The following is a 27,033-nucleotide window of genomic DNA, read 5'->3' as shown; positions in this document are numbered from 1 at the left end:
GTGGGCTCTGTGTGTCCTGAACTTCTGTCCTATTTATGTTACAAACCATTATATTTCTTTTTTTGCCGTGTATCTTATTGCATAACAACCCATCAATACCTTTGCTATTACCTATAGCCCATCCTAACTGCTAACATCATCAAATTCATGTTACTGTGTTCTAATTACAAAAGGTCAGTGTGTTACAGTTTTAAGTTAGAAGTTGTTTTTCAGTTTTCTTGCAGTGGAAAATTCTGAGCTCTGTCTACTACTTGCAACATTGGTTTTCTTGTTTGCCTGTGAAAATCTTTTTGTAAATTTACCTTTTGTTTTGACGCCTTAAGTTTTGAGTTTTCTGTTCTGCTTGGGTGAGCCTTTCTGTTGTGCTTAAGGTGATGAAGACAAAATAGTCTGATTTCACCTGTGGGCTTCAAGGACAATTTCTCCAACGCTCAGGCCCTAAGCATAAACAACGTGAAAAGGGGAGGGCAGGCCAGAGAGCAAGCCAGGAGGATGAAACTTCACAATTTGAGACTGTTGATTGGATGGTTGACTGCTGTGTGCGAATGGACTAAAATCTGTAAAGGTGTGGGATCTGTGAAGGTGTGGGATTTATAAAGATGTAAGATCTGAAAGGTGTGAGATCTATAAAGGTGTGAGATCTATAGAGTTGTAAGATCTGTAAAGGTGTAAGATCTTTAAAGATGTGATATTTATAAAGGTGTGAGATTTATAAAGGTGTAGGATCTATAAAGGTGTGAGATCTGTAAAGTTGTAGGATCTATAAAGGTGTGAGATCTATAAAGGTGTAGGATCTGTAAATGTGTGATATTTATAAAGGTGTGAGATCTTTAAAGGTGTGAGATCCATCATGGAGCCATCCAGGCAGGGGCCAGACCTGTGGCACTGATTCTGTCAGGGTGTTGAAGGCCTGTCAATAAATAGGGATAAATGAGGAGAAATAGAATTGCTAGGGAGTGCTGTAAAGCACACAAGTGTCGTAAAACTTGCTAGTGTGAAAAACACGTTTTACTGTTTTGGTAAAATTGGCTGCTGCCGTGCTGGGGGCCAGGGCAGGAGGAGCGGCCGGGAGAGCCAGCGGGTCGCTGAGTTGAGATGACAGCCGGTGAGCGTGTGCTGGGCCTGCAGCTGGCACAACAATTATCAACACTCACCGGCTGCAAAGGGCCAGACCAGCACCCACGTTAAAAGGTGAAAAGGAGACGATTAAAAGCCCAAGCCAAGAAACAGGCATGCTGTAAAAGGCGGACCCGAGGAGTGGCCATGCTAAACAGTTCCCAGAACATTTTGACTATGCAAGAAGGACTGTGACTAATCAACATGCTGATGTATTGTGAAGTGTATTTAAAGGGGCGTTCCCAAAGTGGCCATGCTCTTGGCGGCCTGCCAAGCACCCGGCCATGTTTGCTCTATGTTTGTTTCCTATTGTGTTTTTATTAAACCTTTTAAATTTTACCAAGGGTGAAATGTGTTTTTCACACTAAGGAGTGCCATAAAGAGCGGAAGTGTAGTAGAAGCCCGTTGCTAGGGACTGCCATAAAGGGTGAAAGTGTCGTAAAACTAGCAAAACTGTTGCTAGGGACTGCCATAAAGCGCAGATGTGTCATAAAATGGTTGCTAGGGACTGCAGTAAAGCGTGGCAGTTGTGTAAGAAACTGTTGCTAGGGAGTGCCGTAAAGCACGGAAGTGTTGTAGAACTGTCGTGAAACAGTTGCCAGGGACCTGAGGTTGTATATCATTAAATATGGGACCGGGGATACAAAGCAGAGGTACGGGTACCAGGAGGGGACACACAACCAGGAGCGCTATGGCTGACAGGGATACAAGATAACAGGGAAGAGAAACAGCAAACAACTGGAAACATTTACAGTTTACAAAGACATAACAGCTAACATAGGCAGCAATTTGGTAGAGACGAACTTGCATTTGGGGAATTTATTCCCCACGTGTGGCACTGAGTTCTGCCAGGGTGTGGCCTTGAAGGCCTTTCAATAAATTTCCATTTTATTTCCCCTAACTCTGTGTGGCTTCTGTTCCAGCTCCTCTAGGCATCAGTTTGAGGTGGATTTAATTTATGCTCAGAGTCATAAAAGCCCCTTCTAACTCACTTACCTTTTCCTTTTTCAGTTACCCAGTGAGACTGGCTCAGCAATTCTTGTCTTCTATATCAAAACCTGTTGTCATTTCTATCCCTTCTTTCCCTTTTACACTCAAAGATCTTTCTGTACCACACACAGACCTGTGTGTCCAACCCTTCTCTCCCGCCCGCAGCAGGCGCAGGAGCCGCCGGCCGTCAAGGGGCTGTCGGTGGCCACCAAGGTGCGGCGCACCATGAGCAGCCGCGTGCACGAGGCCGTCAAGGCCATCGCGCTGTGCCACAACGTCACCCCCGTCTACGAGTCCAACGGCGTCACCGACCAGGCCGAGGCCGAGCGCCACTACGAGGATTCCTGCAGGGTGTACCAGGCCTCCAGCCCCGACGAGGTCAGCACAAAGCATGCTCTGGTTTGGGGTGAATTTGGGGAGGAAATTTTTGGATGGGGATTTTAGGAAATGGATTTAAGCGGTTCCTCTTACAGACTGTCCACTATGATGATTCCTGCAGGGTGTACCTGACGAGGTCAGCACAAAGCCTGCTCTGGTTTAGGTTAAATTTGTGGAGGAAATTTTTGGATGGGGATTTTTAGGAAATGGATTTAAGCAGTTCCTCTTACAACCTGTTCACTATGATGATTCCTGCAGGGCGTACCAGGCCTCCAGCCCCAACAAGGTCAGCACAAAGCATGCCCTGGTTTGGGGTGAATTTGGGGAAATTTTTGGATGGGGATTTTTTTGGGAACGGGTTTCAGCAGTACCTCCTACAGCTCGTCCACTATGAGGATTCCTGCAGGGTGTACCAGGCCTCCAGCCCTGATGAGGTCAGCACAAAACCTGCTTTGATTCGGGGTGAATTTGAGGAAATTTTTGGATGGGATTTTTTAGGAAATGGATTTAAGCAGTTCGTCTTACAGCCTGTCCGCTATGGTGATTCTTGCAGGGTGTACCTGACGAGGTCAGCACAAAGCCTGCTCTGGTTTAGGTTAAATTTGTGGAGGAAATTTTTGGGTGGGGTTTTTTTAGGAAACAGGTTTAAGCAGTATCTCCCACAGCCTGTCCACTACAAGGATTCCTGCAGGGTGTACCTGATGAGGTCAGTCCAAAAAACTGCTTTGGTCCGGGGTGAATTTGAGGAAATTTTTGGATGGGTTTTTTTAGGAAATGGATTTAAGCAGTTCCTCTTACAGCCTGTCCACTGTGATGATTCCTGCAGGGTGTACCAGGCCTCCAGCCCTGACAAGGTCAACACAAAGCCTGCTCTGGTTCAGGGTGAATTTGTGGGGCTGTAGTGCAACTGGAAAATTGGCACAGAGCTGATTTGCACATTTACATACATTCAGAATATTCCAGGCAGGGTCTGGGTGTCCTGTCCCACACTGGACAGGGTCTGGGTGTCCTGTCCCACGCTGGGCTGGGCCAGGCTTTGCTTCCCTGCTCCTCTCCTCTCCTATGGGTTGCTCTCCCCTGGAAAGGCAGCATGCAGAAAGCCACTGCCTCTGCACTGAAATGAGTTCTGAATGATTTCCAGATGGTTATTTTTATCATCTGCATCTAAGTTTTTTTTCCTCCTAAAGCATTTACAGGATATTTTTGCACAGATTTCTGTTTATTTACATATATACTGTGGTGTATAATGAAGTCAATGTTTTTTTCTTTCACTCTTTATACTGTTCTGCCCTTAAAATATTTACACAGCAATTTGTCTGAAATACCCAGGGGATATTGTTTATTTGTTTTACTATAGCATGATAACTAATCCTTCCAAGATTATTGTTTAAATTCTTTTTTCCTTTCTTGTGATATCTTAAGTAGAGAATTACAGCAGGTTCAGAAATCAGATATGCTTTGCTGCACTGAGGAAATCATGTCTGTAGGTCTTAGATATACAAATATTATTCAGCCATGCTCAGTATGTCATCCTAGATGGTACAAAATGCAGGAGCTACACAAGTGGAGCCCTTGAGAAAGGAGTAATGCTGTTAAATAACATTCCCTGTAGGGGAATGGCTTTGGACTCCTGTTAAAGCCAGCCTTTGAAATCCTATATCAATAAAATATTGCCATGGCAGGGAAGGTCAGTTTATGAAATGAGTACAAAAACTTGTATTCTCTTTACTTTAACAGCAAGGGTAATTTCTACCAGTTGGCATAGGATTCATTTCCTGTAACAGAAAGCAGGATTTCCTAAATTTGTTTCCTGTGCACGCTGCCATTTAGAAGTCTTGAAGTATCTTTATTCAGGTATCAGTTACAGCCTTGGGGCTCTGAGGGCCAGTTGTCAGTTGTAGCCATACAGTAACTAACAGGGGAAATGAAATAGATATAATCTGATCAGAGATAAGAGCCCTGGGATTCCTGGGCAAACAGTCTGTAACCCTGACAGGGCGGCAGCTGCCAGGACATGAAAGGGTGCAGGATCAATTGGTCTCTGCTCTGTCTGCCTGCCTGGGCAGCCTAGAGGGGACCCTGCAGAGAGCTCATGGCACAGAAGGATCAATTTGTCTCTTTAGAATGAAATTTATTAGTCGATATCCACTTCACTGGTGGCTTGGGTAATTTAATTGTCGCAGAGAGCAAAGCTGGAGGATCCTGTGCTGGGCTGCTGTGCTTTGAAATGCTCAGATTGTATCAGCCTGCCTTGGTTGGAGCTGCAAAATGCTGGCAGGGACTTCATTGATTTCCCTCATCAGTGAGCATGGGCTCCCTTTAAGGTGTTTGAGGGATTTCAAGCCTGCTTTTAATTCTCCTTCCTCTAAGTTGTAAATATACTTTTGCATTTTGAATATTTCTCATCTCTCTGCTGTGGCTGAGAGCACCTTGAGTTAGGTTTGCAGGGGGCAGAGCAAACCTTTCTGACTGATGTGGAGCTGGGATGTGCATCCCATCCCATCCCACGATCCCATCCCACGATCCCAATCCATCATCCCATCCCATTATCCCATCCCAGACAGAAGAGCTGTCAGTGCCATGGGTGGAGCTGTCCCCCGGTGCCATCTCTGACATACTGCTCATCCATCTGTCCCTCTGCCCAAGGTTTTGCTTTCCAGAGCTTTAGGATTGCAGTGAGATGTTGGCAGGGAAGCAGGGAAGAGTGTCTGTGCAAAGATCTTTAGCAGGCTGAGCTGGGAGCAGAGTTTGTCCTCCAGGCACTTGGAGCTCACCAGCACAGGCAGAAGAGGCTGCACACACTGAACATGGCACAGCATCATGCTGGAAATAATTCCCAATAATTATTTATTAACCAGAGTGTCAGAAAGCCAAGCTCCATCTCTGTTCTGGGAGGCTGCTAGGAGGATTATCCAACTCACACTTTAATGCACTGAGGATGGCTTGAGGAAACTTTTGAGAAAGACAAGCTTGAAGGAGCCTTTGATTTGTTGTAATCTTTGTGAGTAAGCCTGCACAAACTTGTTAATATTAAGTCAAATATTGATTCAAATTGACTTAAAGGTCTTTCAAGGCAAAGCCAACTCAATTACTTTTTTTTTTTTAATCTGACAACTTAAGACTACTTTATGAAAGGAAAAGTTTGGTTTAGGTTCTCTTTTAAGCTTTTGGATGAAAAGGAGCTGAGTTCAAAAAGCTCCTTCAGTTAGTCCCAATTGTATCAATTAATTAATAATTCGGTGCAAGTATTTACAGGTTCTAATTTTATTTGTATCTCTTATATGTGGCTTTCCAAAATCAGTTTCATTTTTAACTGAGGTATTTGTGTTTGCTGGAGGCAGTAGGGGCAGAACCTGAAAGGCAGAAGGGATAATTAACCTTCAAGTCGACAGCAGTCATGTGCCCAGCACTGCTGTGCCTTTGAAAATGTCACTGTAAAACACTTGCAGTATTTCATGTCTGTTTAGGGAAAGGATCCCTTGGTCCTTTCTGGGGCAGTGATAGATGGGCTCCTGTCAGCTGCTGCTCCATCTGTTACTGCCTAGACAGCTCTGGAGCTAAATCTCAGCGAGCTCAGGCTGAGGTGGATGTGTCAGCTGAGCTGGGCACTCTGGCCCTTCTCAGGGAAGTGAAATAAAACCTTTGGTTTGTGGCATGGCTCTGGTTGCAGTTGAGGGAAAGCTTGTAGAGAACTCAGTTGTGTAGGTCCTGAAATAGAGGCTGCTATCAAAATGATCCTCACATCAGTTAAACCTTGAGCAATCTGGGGGTTGTTTTGGGGTTTGTTTGAGGGGTTTATTTATTTTTTAATGTTTAGGGAAGACACTAAGAAATGTCTGAGCCAGCCTTCAGCTGTCTTGCTGATCACTGCAAAATTGTTGAAATCTGTTGATGAGCTGTTACTACTGAACACATAGAAAATAGCACAGAGTTTGTTTTGTTTGGGGTTTTCTAATATGAATTTTTAATGTGCTGCATTAGTGTTTCTGGCTTTGAAATTGTCAATCCAGGGTGAATGCATCCTTTTGAATTCTTAATTTCACAGACAGCAAGCTGGGAAATCACTCTTTCCAAAAGTCAGTGTTTGTAAAGGGATTTCCCTGAGGAGGTTTGGGCTGGGTGGGGGATCCCAGTTCCTGCCCTTTTCTGGGGACTGTCCTTTGGAATGAAATCATGGAATCATTTAGATTGCAAGAGCCCTCCCAGAACATCAAGTCCAAGCTGTGCCCAGTGCCCACCCTGTCCCCAGCCCAGGCACTGAGTTCCACATGCAGGAATTCTTTGGACACCTCCAGGGATGGGGATCCAAGGCTCCTTGGGCAGGCCCTGCCAAGGCCTGAGCTCCCTTTCCATGGGGAGATCCCTGGGGTGCAGTGGAATTTGCAGTGGAATTGGCAGGGATGTGACCATGGGCAGTGCCACAGCTGCACCAGCCTGAGCTGGGCTGCCCAAACCAAAGGGACTGGGTGAGGAAAGAGCCATGGAGGAGCAGCTGTGTTTATCAATGGATGTGTTTGGTAGCACCATTAATGACTAATGAATTAATGACTGATGAGTTCCCTCCTCTTGGGAGGCTGGAGCCCTCACCATGCCCTTCTCCTCTCAGGTGGCCCTGGTGCAGTGGACAGAGAGCGTAGGTTTGACTCTGGTGGGCAGAGACCAGTCCTCAGTGCAGCTGAGGAGCCCAGGGGGGCACATCCTCAACTTCACCATCCTGCAGATCTTCCCCTTCACCTACGAGAGCAAGCGCATGGGCATCATCGTGCGGGTAAGGGCAGCGTGGCCAGGTAAGGCTGGGCTCAGCACACCTGGGGGGGAGCAGGGCTCACCTGGAGACAGCCAGGGCTCACCTGGGAAACACCCAGGGCTCACCTGGAGACAGCCAGGGCTCACCTGGGAGGGAGCAGGGCTCACCTGGAGACATCCAGGGCTCACCTGGAGACAGCCAGGGCTCACCTGGGCTGGCCTCCCTGCTCACAGGTGTCACTCAGAGCACAGGAGGGCAGCCAGGCAGGGCAATCCACTCCCTCCCTGGGTGTGAAACACTGGGAAGAGTTTGGAATGTGAGCACATGGCCCAGAGCAGGGATGGCAGGGAGGTGAGCTGAGAGGCTGAGCTGGTGCAGAGTCATCACTGTGTTCAGTCTGGGAATCCCAGACCCAGGGAGTGCACTGAGCAGACACTGAGTGTTCCCACAAACTGCCTGTGCTGCAGGGGATACCTGCCACAAGGGCACTGTGTATCCAGGTCAGTGCTTCAGATTAATTACTTCTGTAATGGAAATTGTCTGGAGGTTCTGGGCAATCTTTTCACAGCCTAGAATTAAAATATTATCAGCAGAAGAGGGAGGACTAAAGAACCTCCTCATTGTTTTTATTGCAAGTGCAAGCTTTTGATGAAATGCTGTTTTATCAAAGTTGTAAGAGGTGGAGAAACCATCAAGGCCATGGTGAGCTTCATTAAATTGTGTTTTTATGCTAAACAGAAGTGAATGCCCTGGAATTTTCTTGTCATGAGTGTAAGAGTGCTCCTTTTTCTTTCCCCTTCTTTGATTTGAAGTTTAGTCCTTTTAAATTACCTATTATTTATCTCCTCCCTCACTAGGAAGAAAAAGGTTTCTAGTTTCCATTTCTCTGTTTAGATTTTGCAGTTTGCATTTTAGGCAAAACCAGCAAAACTCCCACTTGTGGTCAGTGGGAGCAACATCAGGCCTAGATCCTGACTGTAAATACCTTTTAAGAAGCATTGAGAAGTGAATTGTCTTTATTTTGTGACCATTCAGCCATAAAATCAGCTCCCTTGTGTGCCCTGTGCAGAGTTAGGGTTGAGTGGCAGATGTTGACTGCCTGGGTATTACTTTGCCACGTTTCTGTATGCTCCAAAATATCTTCAAGCAGGGTTTTAATTTCCATTAAAAAAAAAAAAGCATTTATAAATAGGTAGTTAGCAAGTAAAATTGCTTTAATTAAACACACATGTGTGTATGTGTGGGCACTCCATTTGGTTTGCTCCACAGCTTGAAGGGTGTTCACCTTCTCAGTGCATCCCCTGAACTGTGCTGCTTGTTTAAAAACAGAAACAGGGGGAGGGAAAGCAGCATGGAGCATCCAGGAGAAAACACACCCAGGGAGGGAGATGGAGCTGCACTCAGCACTGAGTGAGCAGAGCCAAAGGGAAACATTGCTGCTCACCTGCACAGGTACTGCCTGTCCTTACAAACCACAATTTTGGTGAGAATTTTGCTTGCTGCCAGCCTGGGGACAGAGGTGAGCAGAGGTTCCTGTGTCCTCAGTGCTGTCCCTGCAGGCACCATCTCCCTGCACATCCTGTGTGCCCTGCCCTGAGCAGATCTCCTTCAGCACTGCTGGGAAATAAAGCAATGCTCAGTAGTGAAAACAAGTCACAGATGCTGCCTGCTTTGGGATATTTCTGCAATAGCTGAGTGTTTCCTTGCACTCAGCTGTCATTTCTGTACCTGATTATTTCAGTTCTAAGAAATGCTGTTCTAGCCCAGCAACCTGCTCACCATAGTGTGCACTGACTTGTCTTCCTCTTTGAAGGAGGCCTGTTTGTTTGACCACAATATTTTCCATTCTTCGTTTTCTTTGCGTTTTTTTTTCCCCTTAGCCCTGTGGAATGATCTTTGTTGTTGTGCTATTGTCATATCTGGAATTGAAAGGAGCCTTTGAACCGTGGCCAGAGGCAGACCATGGTGGAAAAAGATGCTTCCCCAAAACAATATAAGTGGCAAATCTGTGTGCAGATTTATAGGGTGATCTTGCCATGATCTGAGAACGCACTAACCTCCTCCTGAACTCGGGCAGAGGAAATGACTAATGCAGGGAGATAGCTGATACAGTATTTACATTGGACAAAAATTCTAAACTCTCTTAAGCCAGCTCTGCAGCACGGGAAGTGCAGTCTTTATTCAGTTTCCTACAGAGATGTTGTGAGACACTCTTTAATCAAATAATTTCACAGATAAACCTTTACCTTTGGCTACTGCCAGAAGTGCTGTGTTTTATTTAAGCAGATTCTGCTTGTTTTGGAAGAGTGACACCCCTTTTCCTCTGGGGATGTGGGATGTGTATCACTGTGTGAGGGCTGGATGTTCCAGAACATTGAAAACCACACTTCTAATTATGAGCATCTTCCTTGTGAATATCTCTGTGAGCTTGGCAAAAATATTCAGCTGAGGAGCCTCATTATCCTTGGCTGCTTCTTAATGTCCTCAGCAAAGACTCTGCTTTTCTTTACAGTTTTAGTGTCTATTCAGGTGCTACATTATGCCTTTTATTTTTTTTTTGCTATGGATTTAAACTCTGCCAGTGCCACAGGACCTGGGGCTTTTAACCTATTTATGTGCAAAAACCTCCACCACTGATTTCTGTAACAGTGGAACAGACTGACTGAAATACTAGCTGAGAGAATGAAGAAGTGTCCACTTTGCTTTTCTTTAATTTCTCTTATTCCTAAAGTACTTTGGCCCCTTCGTTCACAGCTGTTTATTTCAGACCTTCCTGGGCTTTTTTTGTTTTGCATTTTAAATTTGTTTTTATCCCTGGTGGCTGTCTCGGTTTACAGAGCAATTTGTTTCTTACTCATTGTTTTGTGTCTTTTGAGGAAATTGCCAGGGTTTCCATTAGCTTGTAATACTCAGAGCTGTGGCTTCCTTACATATCTGCCTGCTTAGAAGGGACTTTTTGATTTGTGGTGATGTAAATATGCTTTGCTTGCAGCCTATAAACTCCTTGTATCAGATAAGGCAGGCAGCAAGCTAAGCTTTCTGTGGCAGGCATGAGCTTTAATTATGCTTATTGCATCTGGTGTAACAGAGCAGGTAAATCAGAGTGATTTCTACTCTGCTGGGCTCTGTGCATCTGTTTTGTTGTTTCAGGTGAGCAGGGAATCAGGTTTGAAGGTGAGGGCTCAGGTTATTCTGGAGGCACAGGCAGTCAGGGCTGGGAGGGTCTGTGTGGAGCTGATCCTCCTTGTCTAGAGCATTCATTGCTGCTGTGAGGAGCTGAGCTGCAGCTGGGCAGGCATCTCCTTCTGGCCCCAGACAGGCAGCTGAGCCTCACCTGCCCCAGAGCTGGCAGTTCTGAGCCTGCTGTGCTGAGAATTCACCCTCACTTTGCTGAGCCCCCAGATCTGTTCCCACTGTCCCAGCTGAATCCCCAGATCTGTTCCCTCTGTCCCAGCTGAGCCCCCAGATCTGTTCCAGTGTCCCAGCTGAGCCCCCAGATCTGTTCCAGTGTTCCCAGCTGAATCCCCCAGATCTGTTCCCTCTGTTCCCAGCTGAGCTCCCCAGATCTGTTCCCAGCTGAATTCCCCAGATCTGTTCCCTCTGTCCCAAGTGAATCCCCCAGATCTGTTCCCAGCTGAGCCCCCAGATCTGTTCCCAGTGTCTCAGCTGAATCCCCAGATCTGTTCCCAGCTGAATCCCCCAGATCTGTTCCCCCGTCCCAGCTGAATCCCCCAGATCTGTTCCACTGTCCCAGCTGAATCCCCCAGATCTGTTCCCCCGTCCCAGCTGAATCCCCCAGATCTGTCCCACTGTCCCAGCTGAATCCCCAGATCTGTTCCAGTGTCCCAGCTGAATCCCCAGATCTGTTCCCAGTGTTCCCAGCTGAATCCCCAGATCTGTTCCAGTGTCCCAGCTGAATCCCCAGATCTGTTCCCAGCTGAATCCCCAGATCTGTTCCAGTGTCCCAGCTGAATCCCCAGATCTGTTCCCAGCTGAATCCCCAGATCTGTTCCCAGTGTCCCAGCTGAATCCCCCAGATCTGTTCCCAGTGTCCCAGCTGAATCCCCCAGATCTGTTCCACTGTCCCAGCTGAATCCCCAGATCTGTCCCACTGTCCCAGCTGAGGCTGGTGTGTGTCTGTGCTGTGTCTGCAGGATGAATCCACAGGAGAGATCACGTTCTACATGAAGGGGGCAGATGTGGTGATGGCTGGCATCGTGCAGTACAACGACTGGCTGGAGGAGGAGGTATGGGAGGGCAACTCCTGCCAGAGCTGCCTCTGTTGGGGGGGACCTCCCTGCTGAAATACCTGCAAGCCACAAGGTCACTGATCCTGGAAATTCATTGGATCAATTCATTCTTGGTGTCAGTGGAGAGTTCAGCATATTTCATCTAGAATAAGTTCTGTAAATGAAATGGGTTTTGCTCAAAACTGATTGGCACTCACCAAATTCTGTGTTTGGATCTGTTTGAGCCTGAAGGGTCCAACCAATTTCAAGACTCTATTTGGCAGATTTGCACTGGGGTGTGTTTGTCAGGTTAGCAGTAATGGTGGCACAGAGTTCATGGAATCCCAGAATGGTTTGGGTTGGGAGGGACCTTAAATCCCATCCCATTGCACCCCCTGTCCTGGGCAGGGACACTTCCCCTGTCCCAGGGTGCTCCAAACCCTGTCCAGCCTGGCCTTGGACACTGCTAGTGGTCCAGGGCCATCCTCAGCAGTAACTTCAGTCACTGATTCTGTGGTGTTCAGATGAATAATAATGACCTGGTCTTATTTTAAAGAGTTAATTGTCAAAGATGTGAAGTCTAGAAATCCCAGGCTTGTGCCCTTTTACTTAGTGAAAATGTAATCAATGGGATTGTATTTGCCACCCTGGTGTAACCAGGACATTTTTCTTCCTGATCGCTGGGCTAGGTCCCAAAGCATTGCAGATCCCCTCTTTCCTCCCGAGTTTATCATGCACTTTATCAGATGTTACAGACTCCCTGGGCTTGCTCAAATGGGATGGTTATTTTCTTAACCTGCTATCTTGCACTGCCATCTCCACAGTGCTGTGCATAAATCATTTCAGTGGAGTGCAGGTTATGGTTTGCAATGTGCTCCTCTGCAGTGTGGGAACATGGCTCGGGAAGGCCTGAGGGTGCTGGTGGTGGCCAAGAAGTCTCTGACAGAAGAGCAGTATCAAGACTTTGAAGTAAGATTTTATTTGTTTTTTCTTCCCTTTGTTTTTAAACAATGAATCACTGAAGTAATTCTCACAAAACTCTTGTGATAATGCTGCCTCTCACCCCCAGCTCTCTGCTAGAATTGTTGTTCTAAAGTGTCTTGATATTCTTTTAATCAAAGTTGCTTTCCAAGTGACAAGGATGAAGTGTTTATCCCAGTGAGGATCCTCTCAAGCAGTTCCTGAATCCTGTCTTGTAGTCTCCTGTGGTAATAAATTCTGCAAATTCTCATCATTTGTTAGACAAGTTTGGGAAATACGTTGGTTTTAATTTCCATTGTTGCATTCTGACATCCAGGGAAACTGCAAATAACTAGAACACAATGCAGGCAGCTCCCTGCAAGCACAGGCTCCATGTGTGGGGTTTGTCTCTGCCCTGGGCTTTTCCAGGCAGGCAGGATGGGAAGGGGAACTGTTTGGTTAGTACAGGGACGTGGTGGAACTGCTTGGGACTCTCTGGTGCCGTGGGTTCTAGAGGTGTTCCCTGTGGAGGGGAGCTGGTGGCAGAGGCTGCACTTCCAGGGTGCAGGGGAAAACCTTCCCCAGAGCAGGGGGAAGTCACAGAGGGAGGCTGGCTGTGTGTCCCTGGGGCTGGGCAGCCCTGTGTCCCTGTGACCTTTCTGTGTGTCCCTGTGACTTTTCTGTGTGTCCCCTGTGACCTTGCTCTGTGTCCCTGTGTGACCTTGCTGTGTGTCCCCTGTGACCTGTGTGTCCCCTGTGACCCTGCTGTGTGTCCCTGTGACCTTGCTGTGTGTCCCTGTATGACCTTGCTGTGTCCCCTGTGACCTTTCTTGTCCCTGTGACCTTGCTGTGTGTCCCTATGGACCTGTGTGTCCCTGTGTGACCTTGCTGTGTGTCCCTGTGTGTGTCCCCTGTGACCTTGCTGTGTGTCCCTGTGACCTTTCTGTGTGTCCCTGTGTGACCTTTCTGTGTGTCCCTGTGACCTTTCTATGTGTCCCTGTATGACCTTACTGTGTGTGCCTGTGTGACCTTTGTGTCCCTGTGACCCTGCTGTGTGTCCCTGTGACTTTTCTGTGTCTCTGACCTTGCTGTGTGTCCCTGTGACCTTTCTTGTCCCTGTGACCTTGCTGTGTGTCCCTGTGACCTTGCTGTGTGTCCCTGTGACCTTGCTGTGTCCCTGTGACCTTGCTGTGTCCCTGTGACCTTGCTGTGTCTCTGACCTTGCTGTGTCCCTGTGACCTGTGTGTCCCCTGTGACCTTGCTGTGTGTCCCCTGTGACCTTGCTGTGTCTCTGACCTTTCTTGTCCCTGTCACCTTGCTGTGTGTCCCTGTGTGTCCCTGTCACCTTGCTGTGTGTCCCTGTGACCTTTCTGTGTCTCTGACCTTTCTTGCCCCTGTCACCTTGCTGTGTGTCCCCAGGCACGCTACGTCCAGGCCAAGCTGAGCGTGCACGACCGCTCTCTCAAAGTGGCCACGGTGATCGAGAGCCTGGAGATGGAGATGGAGCTGCTGTGCCTCACTGGGGTGGAGGATCAGCTGCAGACGGACGTCAGGCCCACGCTGGAGACCCTGAGGAACGCTGGCATCAAGGTCTGCCTAAGCCAGGGCTGCTCCAGCAGGAGCAGGGACCCTCTGGAGTGTGTGGCACTGTCCCAGCTCCAAGCTGGGAGGGTTTCAAACATCACTTTGGGAGCAGAACGTACTGCAGGTGGTAAATCCCAACACAGGAGTGTGTCACCTCTTGTGCTGTTCGTGCCCTCACATGCTCTGGCTCCTCCTGCAGAGGAAGGAATCGTGTGGGCACAAGGGAGGATCCAGCAGGAGATTTTTGGGCAATTCTTCTTTCGGGGAGTTGCATGAAACAAAGCAGGTTTGTGGTGCCTGAGCCCCCGTGCTGGGCTGGGAGCTGTGGATATCCACGTTTTCAGTAGCCACTAGAGGGGAGTCTGAGCCAAGAGAATCAGGGAGTGGATTTTTTTTTTTTTTCCAACTTTCTGGGCTCCAGCATCTGTGACTCCACACCTACAGCCTGAGCTGTGCTGTGGGAGCTGCTGTGGTGTCTGCATAGGTTCCCTCTCTGAAAACTTAGTCAGCTTTGCAAAAGGGGAAAAAATTGGATTAAATATTCAGATTTGGGTAAGAAAAGTAGGTGAAAGGTCCTGGTTGTGGTTTCTCTGCTTTAAGTTGCAAAGTGAGCAAAATTGTGAAGCCGTGCTGTGAATACAAAGCAGGGCTGTGTGTTTGGGGCTGAGGCAGGAAGGGAATTCAGAGCTTGGGACAAGCTCCCAAAAGTGCTTTTTGTTTGGGGCCATCCCTGTAAACAACAGACTTCAGCAGAGAAGTGAGACCAGGGAAATCAGAGCTCCCCAGGGATGTTGTGGTCCTGGCCCAGCACTCCAGGGATTTTCCTTCTTTGCCCTCACCTTGGCTGGAGGTGGGGATGGGCTGAGCACTCCTTGCACTGCAGAGTTCATCAGGGCATTGCCTGTGAGGATAAACCCAGAGAGAAGGGGGCCTTGCAGTTCAGGAACAAATAAACTAGTCTTTGTGTGGGTTTTTTGTTGATGTTTTGGGGTTTTCTTAAGGTTTTTTTATTTTTCATTGAATATTCTTGGGCAGTGTCTTGAAAGAATTAAAACACCAATGGAAAAAACCAAAGTCACTGTGATATATTTACACTGGAGAAGGAATTCCCAGCCATTGTTGCTGACATTGCTTTCTAACTCCCTCCCCTCACCAGCACAAAATAAAAGGAGCAGTGTAGATTTAAAAAAAAAAATCTACAAAAAAAAACCTCAAGCAAGTGAGTGTGTTCCAGACGTACACATCAGCACTGAGCTAACCCCAGTTGCATCATCCACATTTCAGCCTGGGCCAGGAGGGATCTTTCTGCAGCAGGGCTCGGTTGAGAAATGGCCGGGGAGGGACACATTAACACACAAGTACACATTTTTTAGCTTGCATTTTGTGGGTTTATCAGCAGAATCTTGAAATATTGCAGGTGGGAAAAATGTTACACAGGGTTTGTAACTTCCTTTGTGTCTCAGCCTCTTGAAGAGCTTTGCTTGCTTTCACTCGTGGGAATTTTCTTGCGTGTTTTAAAATAGATGTTTTGTAGAAGAATAATTTGTGTGTGTGTTTTAACAGTTCTTGTCTAAGCCTGAAGGGGCAGGTGGTACTTGCAGAGCTCCTGCAGACGTGGTTGTTAAGCTGTATTTAACACAAGAAATGTTTGGGTTTTAGGTGTGGATGCTGACGGGGGATAAGCTGGAGACAGCCACGTGTACAGCCAAGAACGCTCATCTGGTGACACGGACACAGGACATCCATATTTTCAGACTAGTGAGTAACACCCCAGAGCCTCTCTCAGGGGGCCCAGACTGGGACAGGAGGGGTGTGAGCTCACAGCTGCTTCCCAGCAGGGCATTTTTATTCCTTTAACCCAACTTTGTACCCCAAGTTGTTGTTTCTGTGACTGTGTGCCCTAACTCAGTGTGCTGCCTGTCCTGGCTGTGTCACTTCTGTTCCCTCTGGGATTCTTTGCTGATCTCCCAGCCCAGTGAAGCACACCTTGCTCAATTCCATCCTCCCCCAGGTGACAAACCGAGGAGAAGCCCACCTGGAGCTGAACGCCTTCCGCCGCAAGCACGACTGTGCCCTGGTCATCTCGGGGGACTCACTGGAGGTACTGGTGCCTCAAGTCTGGGCTTTCCTATTTCCCACCTTCTGTACTGCCTCAGTGTGTGACTCTGAACTTTGTATAAAGTGTTAGCCAGTTCTCCTCACAGTGTAGTCAGACAAAACAATCCTTGTCTAGCCTGAGAACCAAGGACACCGCTGCAGCTTCAGGCCCAAAAAGTGCAAATTGAGGAGAGAATCTGGGAGGGTGGGACTGCAGAGCCTGGAATTGGACAATGAACCTCAAGATGGAAATGGACCCAAACTGATAAAAGTGTGAAGACTTGTGACTTAGGGTCTATCTTGGGTGTGACCTCAGCCAGGCTGAATCCTTTGAGAGTTTTTAACAAATCCCTGCTTTATTCCTTTAGCTCTGTCCAGATCTAGGCACCTCTGAAGGGCCAGCCTGGCAGAGCAGGTGTAACCCAGGTGTGCTGTGTGTGCCCAGGTGTGCCTCAAGTACTACGAGTACGAGTTCATGGAGCTGGCGTGCCAGTGCCCCGCCGTGGTGTGCTGCCGCTGCGCGCCCACGCAGAAAGCGCAGATTGTGCGGCTGCTGCAGGAGAGGACGGGCAAGCTCACCTGTGCCGTGGGTGAGTCGGCAGCCAGGCAGCAGTGGCACCTGCAGGGTGTTCTGTTGGGTGAACACATCCTCTTGTACCGCCTGGGAATGGGGGTTTGGGGAGCTGTGCTTTTTTGGGGTCATGCAGAGGATGGTTGAAATTTTGCGCGTGGAAATTCAATGTGAAAATTCTCATCAGCCTGGGAATGGGGGTTTGGGGAGCCACACTTTTTTGGGATGGTGGAGAGGATGAAATTTTGCACGTGGAAATTCAATGAGAAACTCCTCATCAACCTGGGAATGGGGGTTTGGGGAGCTGTGCTTTTTTGGGGTCATGCAGAGGATGGTTGAAATTTTGCGCGTGGAAATTCAGTGCCAAACTCCTCATCAACCTGAGAATGGGGATTTGGAGGGCCACACTTTTTTGGGATGGTGGAGAGGATGAAATTTTGCACGTGGAAATTCAATGAGAAACTCCTCATCAACCTGGGAATGGGAGTTTGGGGAGCCACGCTTTTTTTGGGGGGTGGAGAGGATGAAATTTTGCATCTGGAAATTCAGTGCCAAACTCCTCATCAGCCTGGGAATGGGGGTTTGGGGAACCATGGTTTTTTGGGGTGGTGGAGAGGGTGGTTGAAATTTTGTGCGTGGAAATTCAATGAGAAAATTCTCATCAGCCTGGGAATGGGGGTTTGGGGAGCTGTGCTTTTTTGGGGGGTGGAGAGGATGAAAATTTGCATGTGGAAATTCAGTGCCAAACTCCTCATCAGCCTGGGAATGGGGGTTTGGGGAGCCATGCTTTTGTGGGGGGTGGAGAGGATGAAATTTTGCACCTGGAAATTCAATGTGAAAATCCTCATCAGCCTGGGAATGGGGGTTTGGGGAACCATGGTTTTTTGGGGTGGTGCAGAGGGTGGTTGAAATTTTGCACCTGGAAATTCAATGTGAAAATCCTCCTCAGCCTGGGAATGGGGGTTTGGAGAGCCACGCTTTTTGGGGTGGTGGAGAGGATGGTTGAAATTTTGCACCTGGAAATTCAATGTGAAAATTCTCATCAGCCTGGGAATGGGGGTTTGGGGAACTGTGCTTTTTTGGGGTGGTGGAGAGGGTGGTTGAAATTTTGCACGTGGAAATTCAGTGCCAAACTCCTCATCAACCTTTAAAGGGGCATCTTTGCAAAACAGAGCTTGAGCCTGACCAGGTGAGGTGCCACTGTTAATCTGGGAGCTTTGTTTCAGCACTGTACATATAATGGTGCCACCTACAAGTGAGACACATCCACCACTGACCTGGGGGGCAATTAAAACAAAACTTAATTTAAATTCATGATTTCTGTTTAAAATTTTGCTTTGGTTGATTGAGTCATTTCTTACAATATTTCATTGTGGTGCAGATGACTTTGGTGGGGTTGCAGGTTGCCCCTGTTGCTTAACTCCCAGTTTTGTTTGTGCTCTGCCCTGCAGGTGATGGAGGGAATGATGTTAGCATGATTCAGGAGGCTGACTGTGGTGTTGGAGTTGAAGGAAAGGTGAGATTACCTCATGTTTAATGAGAATTTCTGTGGCCAGTTTTCAAGCATGTCATAAATGAATTCTCAGACATTTGTGCAAGAAAGGGAGCAAGCTCCCTCAAGACTCATCATCAGAGCAGTAGCCCTGTCATGAGAAATAATTTGGCTATAAAGGAGACTACTGTTAAAGGGAGTTCAAATTCATTATTTGGTTCTTGGCAGAATCCCTGAATTTATGCCCTCATGGTTAGTTTGGGGGGTTGGATGCCTCAGGTGCTGGAGTTCTAATTACACTGATCAGATATACCCTGCATGCACAATTAAAAACTGTTCATATCAGTTTGCAAAACAAACTCTGGGTTAGAGCTCTGACTCCTGCACCTGGAGCTGTGTGGAGCTGCAGGACTGGATTGGCAGCAGCACACAGACTCTGCTTGCAGTCAGCCAGAATTGAACTTTTGAGACTGAGGGTTTGTGTTCAGCACTGACTTGATAGGAGTGTCACATTAACAAGTGTGCTTGGATCAGAATCCAGAGGTTGCTTGCAATTGGAGGCCAAGGTTCAAATGGGAATTCTCATGTTTTTACTCTTTGCTTAAAACCCACAGTGGAAGGAGAAATACTGAGGCAATGCTCTCCCTCACCTAACATACTGCAGATATTCCTGGAAATTCTGTCAGTGATAACTCAATAGCAACACAATATTCTTTGTTTGCAGTGCTGAAATGAGCTCCCTGTGCTTTTCCTTGCTCTTGTTCCCAGGAAGGGAAGCAGGCATCGCTGGCAGCTGATTTCTCCATCACTCAGTTCAAGCACCTGGGGCGTTTGCTCATGGTCCATGGAAGGAACAGCTACAAGAGGTCTGCAGCCCTCAGCCAGTTTGTGATCCACAGGAGCCTCTGCATCAGCACCATGCAGGTAAATGGGCCAGGAAAGGCTTTCCAAAGAGAGCTGGAGAGGCCAAATCATAAAGGACAGGTCTTGTGTCTCATCTGGAATGCTGCTGTTTCTTCTCCTGAAGATTTTCATGGGTTAGGGCTTGAGGTTGTTACTGTGATATGAAAACACAGGAGAACATTCCTGGTATTGGACAAATACCAGCAACTGCTCCAAAGGACTAAAAAGGCTTGATATTCCTTTAGTCTGTCTTCATTTCAGGAATGTTCCAGTTAGAACAGAGTGTATTTTTAAGCTGTAACTTTTACTGCAGTATCTCAGTGCCTAAAAAGCTCATTTCTTTTCTAGGCTGTTTTCTCATCAGTGTTTTACTTTGCTTCGGTTCCTCTTTACCAAGGCTTCCTCATCATTGGGTAAGAGCTCACTTTTTACTGGGAATGAGGAAACCTCTGCACAGTGATCCCTTCTGGGCTGGTTAACATCTCCACTCTGCTCACAGCACTGCCTGGAGCTGGATGTCAGCCTTGTCCCCTTCCAGTGCAGCCACTTCCAGGAACATTTCCAGCAGGTTTTGATGGTTTGTGAAGCAGCCCACCCTGGAGGAATGTTCCTGTGATCCCTTTCAAAGCAGAGGGACAGTTGTTCTGGGCTGGTGTGTGCACAGCAGTGAGGGGCAGTGCCAAGAAAAGGGACAACCCAACTTTAGTTCCTGTCCAAAAATTAAGACAGGGCATTGCAACTGTAATCCCACTATACCTTTTTATGCTTTTGAGTACATAATTAAAAAAACAGCAAATTCATCTCCACTCCCTTCTGATGCAAACAGACTCAACCCTGAGCTGTAGAGCAGACTTTGGGGTGGGCACAGGTCAGTCCTTGGCTCCACTGCAATATTTGAACCAGTCACTTGGGTATGAGTGTTCCTGACCAAAAATCAATCAAAAGTCAGAAAAACAGCAGCCAAGCAATCACATCAATCCTGATGGTTTTTTTCCTACCTGCAAAACTCTGGTGTGCTCCATTTGCCAGTTTTTATAATGTGTACATTGTTGGACACTTAAAGAATATTTTATTTCCTCTCTGGAGCCTAGCATTTGTTTGTTCACCCCCACCTGAGATAATTTGCTGCTCTCCTGCCTTCTTCCCAGGTACTCCACAATTTACACCATGTTTCCTGTGTTTTCTCTTGTCCTGGACAAGGATGTGAAATCTGAAGTTGCAATGTTGTACCCAGAGCTCTACAAAGATCTTCTTAAGGTGTGGGAGACTCTTGTTTGTGTGTTTTGCTTTAGGGCAAGATCCTCATCTTGATTTGGAACTCTTAATGTGTAAAGTCAAATAAATTGCCAGGAGATCCAGAACTTTATCAGGCATTTCCAGGCAAAATTCTGTTCAAGTCAAATTTGAATCAACAGATAGAACCAGAGTTCCTGGCAGTTGCTGATTGAATGCTGCATGAAATGCAATTTATTAAAAACGGCTGGAGAAGTAGAAGTTCCATTCTGTGGGAAATTCTAGGGATTTAATATTACCAATTTGTTCCATAATAAAGGGAAAACAGAAATTGTTGGGGATTTGGCACTGTCCTGAAGCCAGAAAAGGGAAGAGGGGAAGGGATATTTGCTCACTTGATGGAGGCAGGGGGTTATCCCAGAGTTTCTTCAATACAAATTTGACTGGAGCATGATCTAAGGTTTGCTTGCTGTGCCTTTTTTGTAGCTTTAGCATCTAAGTCAGGTCCTTCTCCTTAGACAAAGAAAACTTTATTTTATGTTTACCATAGAAATATCAGGAAGGTAAATTCTGTCTTAGGTTCCTTTTTAATTTTTTTTTCTTCTTCCCTGGAAAATGTTTTGAATAACTGGGGAATGAAGCCTGGGAACATCTTTCTTGCTTGGAGGAAAGGGTGGACTGAGTCTTCCCCAGCTCCTTTCCCTCAAGGGTTCCTGTTAAACAGATACTCTGAGAAGCACAGCCTGTTTTTCCAGAGCCTCAAAAAGTCTCCATCTGGTTTCACTTGCATGTTGTCTCTTATGTCATAAACCACTAATTCTTCAACCATCCTTAGGCCTGGTCTAAACATAGGGGGTTTTGTGCTGGTATAGCTGTGTTGGCTGGAGATGGATTTTTAAAATCTATCTGCCTTCAATATGAGGGTGATTTGTGTGTGTCTAGAAATACAATATTAATGTATTCACATCAGTGTGTGTACACACATCTCATATTTCCCAGTACAGTGACTGAACTCCTGAGGCATCTTTGCTCTGAATTAATTGTGTGTGCAGAGAGGGCCAGGCTGTGCTGGGGGAGCCCTGAGCCCCTCCATGCACCCAGAAAAATGAGATAAATAAAGAAAATAAACGAGCACTGCCTCAGGGCTGCTTGGTTAGTTTTATTTCTTTTTTTCCAAATCATCTTCCAGTTCTCTTTTGAATTTCTAAGTTGATCAATAAGTGAATTTTCATAAAAGAAAACCCCAATGGAGCTCTGGTTTTTTTTCCCCCCACCCAGGGACGACCGTTGTCATACAAAACATTTCTAATCTGGGTCTTGATAAGCATTTATCAAGGTAAGAAATCACCTCCTGCTCGTGCTTTAGATGTTGTAGTGTGTGTGGCTATCTAAGTTTTGGTATTGCAGAAGTTAAGTAAGGCATGCAATGAATTTCCCAAAGTACCCTTGTGGTGGTGAATATGGGTTTTTTTTTTGACTCGGAAAATGTTGGTAACGTTACCAAAGGAAAAAATGATCTAAACCCAAATATTGGCAGTAATTGGCAGTATTGGTGATGGAGAATTCAAACCTTTGTGCTCTTCCCATCAGAACCATCCCCTGGAATTCTGTGCAAGTTCCTTGCACTGCTGCAGTTGCCCCATCTGTAAAGCAGAGCTCGTGACTCTCCCTCCCTTTCTTTTGGGAAGAGTTCTCCAATCTATGGCTTTTGCAGTTTTTTGTCAACATGGAAAATGCAGCATCTGTAACCTTCTGTATTTTATCCAGAGATGGAAGTGGCATTAGTAGTTCTGGGTAGTTCTGATTGCTTCACAAGCATCTGTAACTCAGAGTCAAGCTCTTGTTCTTGATCATATCTCATCCACTCTAAATTAGGCTACTAAAGCAATTAAGCAAATGCCCTAATTACAATGCATTTTCAACAGTGGATGTAGTAATTTGGGTATATATCTAGGAAGGTCTTTTCTGTAATTTTGTCTTTTTTTTTTTAATCAAGTACCCTCAAACTCCAATGCTCTCTATAAGTGTTAATCAGGGAGTTGTAGAAAACAGATCAATAATGTGGAGCTAAAAGCTCAAACAGCAAAATTCCTTGTTTTCCAAAACTCTTTATCAACAGGAGTCCGAATAAGGGGTCAAAATAAGCAGGTAATCCTGATGGATTTAATTGATGTTGCCATCAGGAAGTGAATCCAGGAGTGTAACATCTCTAGGGTTAGCTTTATTTCCTGAGCTCTGTCACAGGGTCCTGCAGCAGGGATCAAGGGCTGGGGATGCTGGATATCACCATGGCAAGGGCAGGGCATTGAGAGAACACTGCCAAGGGGTGGAAGGCTGCAGCAGAGGGTGATGCATGGGGGGACAGATCCCTCCTTGAGCTCTCTGCTTACAGGGTTTGGTTCAAGTGACTCCACCAGAGCTGTGCTCAGTAACAGCAAACAGTGGCCAACAACAGGGCCAGTTGCTAGCAGAGATGAGCCTGAGCAAAACCTGAGCAGTTTGGAAAGTTCCCAGCTGGGCTGGAGCTCTGTGGCTGCAGCTCTGTGGCTGCAGCTCGGCTCCTCGCAGGTTTTCCCTTCTGGTGGATGTTGCTGGGGATTACTCATGCTGCTCTCCCCATGAGTTATTTGTGCAGGTGGCCTGGAGCAGCCCTGGCCGGCCAGGAGAGAGGAGCACCAACAATGCCTCGTTAGCAGATCTCTAATGGGATTCTCTTCGGGGGAGGTGGGAAGGGGAGAGACCTGGCAGTGCAGATTGAGGCTCCCTGTATCCACTGAGCTTTTCAACACTTTGCTGCCTCTTGGCACCGAGGCAGTGCGGTAGGATAAAGAAGAATTCGATATCTTTTAGCTTCTGAGTAGTGACCAAGTGCTTTTGTGGGAGTTTCATGATGTTAGAGACCTCCACTTGCCAAAACAGCATGTATTAATTTCCTATCTCCATGTGTCCATGAGTATGATAGACTGTTAGAAAACTTTGGGTATCTCTGCTGTAACTTTTCCCTGTCTTCTCATCACTTCTGTCTCCTAAATAGTAACTGATTTGTTGTCATTACATTCATCAGGTTTCATGAAAAACAGCCTTAGGTTAGGATTGTTTCAGCCTTTCCAAGACCTAACTGTGGGTTTAGAGCTGAGCCTGGTGTTTGACTGAAATAGTTCCATTCCCTTGCAGGTAGCATCATCATGTATGGAGCTCTGCTGCTGTTTGAATCAGAGTTTGTGCACATTGTTGCCATTTCCTTCACATCCCTGATCCTCACCGAGCTGCTGATGGTGGCACTGACAATCCAGACGTGGCACTGGCTCATGATCGTGGCTGAGCTGCTCAGCCTCTCCTGCTACATCGCCTCCCTGGTCTTCCTGCACGAGTTTATTGGTGAGGTTCAGTGCTCTGCTCCATCCAGGGCTGGATGGCAGCAGGAGCTGAGCTGTTGGTGCAGCTGGCAGCAGGCACAGTGACAGTGCTACCACAGTAAGCTCTGTGTCATCTAAGGCACTTGGAAGATATTTTATGGTTTCTTCCCACAGCAGAATGCTAGAGGAGGTGACCACCTTCAGTGCTACCCACTGAATCTCATCCATTCTTTGAGCTCCAGCTGGCTCATGTAGCAGTGGCCTTTATTTCCATGTGGGAACTTGGGATGGAAGATTGAAATCTCTGCTGTTGGATTGAAAGATTTGGTCTTTTAAACTGCCTCCTAAAACTTGCCTTATTTTATCTGTTCATTGAGGTCATTCTCATGGGTTTGGGGGGTGGTGGTGTTTTGGTTCCCTGAAGCAGAACTAATCCTATTCCCTGGCCAGAGGAAAAAGGATGAGGAGTTCCAGACTCCCCCAGTCACTGTTGAGTTGCAAATATCAGACCCATGGGCTTGCTCCAGTGTTCATTCAGGAACCACAAGATGTCACTGCTTCTTCCATAAAGCTCTTTCCCAGCTGAAGACAGCAGGGATAACTTCTCCCCTGGCTGGATCTGTCCTTGCATGTGGTTACACCAGTCCCATTTGGAACGATGCTTTAACTGTTTTGGTGAAGATCCTGAGGTGTTTTGAGTCCAGAGCAGTTTGCTGGGCTCAGCCAGGCAGCAGAGGCAGCTCCCAGGGTGGGAGCACACACAGTGCTTGGCAGTGCCAGGAGGATTTCCCTGGCTCAGGTGGGTTTGGGAGGGCAGTGACCTGTGAGAGCCCCAGTCCTACACCCCAGTGCTCAGCACATCTCTGCACCTTCCTGGGAAGGGCAGTGAGGAACCAGGTATCACATGAGCTCTGAACTTGGAGGTGGGGCAGTTTTAAGAATTATAAAATCCCAGAATGGCCTGGGTTGGAAGGGAGCTTAAAGCTGAGCTAGTTCCACCCCTGTGCCATGGGCAGTGGTAGATGGAGCTGCTTTTCTGCTGCCCAGAAGATCCTGCCCTGTTTTTGACTCAGTGCTCCTTTCTCCACACAGATGTTTACTTCATTGCCACCTTGTCGTTCCTGTGGAAGGTCACTGTCATCACCCTGGTGAGCTGCCTGCCCCTCTACGTCCTCAAGTACCTGAGAAGGAGGTTTTCTCCCCCCAGCTACTCGAAGCTCACGTCCTAGGGCTGCTCCTGGCACAAGACAAAGCCCAGCTGTCCCAGAACAAACACACCCCGTGGTAACCTCTGTTACCTGCTGCTGTGTGAGAGACTCCCAGCCTGCCCTGGACAGGAACCTAACGCCAGGAGGGAGTGTTGGAGGGTGCAGGCTCTGAGTTCATCCAGTTCTTGGCACTTTTGTTCTACTTAACTGGGGTCAGATGCATGGAACTGCGATGGCAATGGGTTTCTCTTGCATGGTTCAAAGTCTGTGGAAGCTGCTACCTGACCTTGGGATTTACATTTGACAATTTACAGTGAATTTTTTAAGTGTCTGCGCTGTTCTTTGCGTTGTGTTATGGGTTTTTTTTACATTATTCATCTTTTTGATTCAAGTAGTTACATTCTTTTTACATCTTGGAAATCCCTTAATGTAGGTGATGCACTGCCCTGCTGACAGCTGATTCCTGATTTATGGCATGTTGTTTCCATAATGGGGCTCCAGCCTGTCGGATCCACACACACAGGAGAGAGAACCTGAGCGTGCCTGAGATTTCCCTTCCGTTGAAATGGGGTCACCACGGTGATTTTGGAGGTGTCCAGCCGTTGATAAAGACAGAGAAGTGGTAGCTCAAACCCAGAGAATTCAGTTTTGTTTTGCTTTTGTGCTTCCTGTTAAAAGGAGCCGGTGACATAATAGTTTTACTCTGTATTTATTTGTGTAGCAGAAAATTATCTAAACTAAAGCAAATCCTCTTTGGAACAGAACTTTGCAGTTGATCATCCTTGAAATGTGTCGACAACGTGAGAAGAGACTCGTGCTGTTCTGCAGACAATGTGGCAGACGTGTCTTGAATCCTTGGAGACTGAAAGGAGAGGTCACAGAGCTGCTACTCCTCACAGCTCCATGAAATCTGTTTCCTGTTAGTGTGAAACTTTGAGGATGAGCTGCAAATAAGCAGAGGCACTCCTGGGTGGGTGCTTTAATGACACACTCCCTGCAGAGAGGCAGTTTTTGGAACCTTGCACTTGCTTGGCTCTAAAAACCAAACCTGAATCACCTGAGTGAGTTCCCACAAAGGCATTAGGTTGTGTGCATTTTTCATTTTCAAAAATTAAACTCAATGAGTTCTGTCATTATTATAAACTTTGGTCCTCATTATTATAATATCATGAGGAGAGCAACACGTGCTTGGGCTTCTCAGCAGAACAGAGACTTGCAGGGACCTTTTAGAGCTGGGTTGGTGCATCAAACACCCTGGGCTCTCAGTGGCACCCATCCTGTCTGAGGCTCTTCAGGCTCTGCTGAATTAGTTTCTTGCTGTCTTCTTGTCACAGAGAAACCACGGGGGGAGCTGGCACTGCCTGGTGCCCTTGTTGGCTGCACAGGAGGGAAAGAGCTCAGAGCTGAGCCCTGTCCCAAATCTGAGTCTGAGCCCTGTCCCAAATCAGAGCCTGAGCCTGAGCCCTGTCCCAAATCAGAACTTGAGCTCCTGTCCCAAATCAGAGCCTGAGCTCCTGTCCCAAATCAGAGCCTGAGCCTGAGCCCTGTCCCAAATCAGAGCCTGAGCCCTGTCCCAAATCAGAGCCTGAGCTCCTGTCCCAAATCAGAGCCTGAGCCCTGTCCCAAATCAGAACTTGAGCCCTGTCCCAAATCAGAGCCTGAGTTCCTGTCCCAAATCAGAGCCTGAGCTCCTGTCCCAAATCAGAGCCTGAGCCTTGTCCCAAATCAGAGCCTGAGCTCCTCTCCCAAATCAGAGCCTGAGCCTGAGCTGCTGTCCCACATCAGAGTCTGAGCTCCTGTCCCAAATCAGAGTCTGAGCTCCTGTCCCAAATCAGAGCCTGAGCTGCTGTCCCAAATCAGAGCCTGAGCTCCTGTCCCAAATGAAAGCCCAGAGCCTGAGCTGTGTTCTGGAGCTGGGCTCACAGCCTCCTGTGCATTAATGCCATTTTGCCAGACAGATCCTTAGCATTGTCTTCATCATGAGTGGATAGTGTTGGCCATGGCACTGTTCTGGAGTCCCCAGACCTCATTTCACAGAATCATGGAATGGTTTGGGCTGGCAGGGATGCCAAAACCCATCCAGTGCCACCTCTGCCATGGCAGGGACACTTCCACTGTCCCACTGCTCCAGCCCCATCCAGCCTGGCCTTGGGCACTGCCAGGGATCCA

The 27,033-nt window shown here is 47.3% G+C and overlaps 1 protein-coding gene across 1 annotated transcript in view; it reads left to right on the top strand.

The window, feature by feature from the left end:
• LOC117004228 (probable phospholipid-transporting ATPase IIA) overlaps positions 1–25,561 on the top strand; it is a 48,677-nt gene extending 23,116 nt beyond the window's left edge. The window contains exons 14-28 of the mRNA XM_033074846.1: positions 2,272–2,484; positions 7,091–7,252; positions 11,386–11,478; positions 12,346–12,429; positions 13,840–14,010; positions 15,664–15,762; positions 16,016–16,105; positions 16,547–16,691; positions 18,124–18,188; positions 18,933–19,088; positions 19,416–19,480; positions 20,216–20,324; positions 21,579–21,636; positions 23,475–23,678; positions 24,749–25,561. Of these exons, the coding sequence (XP_032930737.1) occupies positions 2,272–2,484; positions 7,091–7,252; positions 11,386–11,478; positions 12,346–12,429; positions 13,840–14,010; positions 15,664–15,762; positions 16,016–16,105; positions 16,547–16,691; positions 18,124–18,188; positions 18,933–19,088; positions 19,416–19,480; positions 20,216–20,324; positions 21,579–21,636; positions 23,475–23,678; positions 24,749–24,885 (1,851 nt within the window). The 3' untranslated portion in view covers positions 24,886–25,561. The remainder of the gene's footprint in view (positions 1–2,271; positions 2,485–7,090; positions 7,253–11,385; positions 11,479–12,345; positions 12,430–13,839; positions 14,011–15,663; positions 15,763–16,015; positions 16,106–16,546; positions 16,692–18,123; positions 18,189–18,932; positions 19,089–19,415; positions 19,481–20,215; positions 20,325–21,578; positions 21,637–23,474; positions 23,679–24,748) is intronic.
• Positions 25,562–27,033: the final 1,472 nt, after the last annotated feature.

Source organism: Catharus ustulatus, chromosome 17 (assembly GCF_009819885.2).
Source record: "Catharus ustulatus isolate bCatUst1 chromosome 17, bCatUst1.pri.v2, whole genome shotgun sequence".
Classification (NCBI taxonomy): domain Eukaryota; kingdom Metazoa; phylum Chordata; class Aves; order Passeriformes; family Turdidae; genus Catharus; species Catharus ustulatus.
This window is presented reverse-complemented; position numbering and strand designations above follow the sequence as displayed.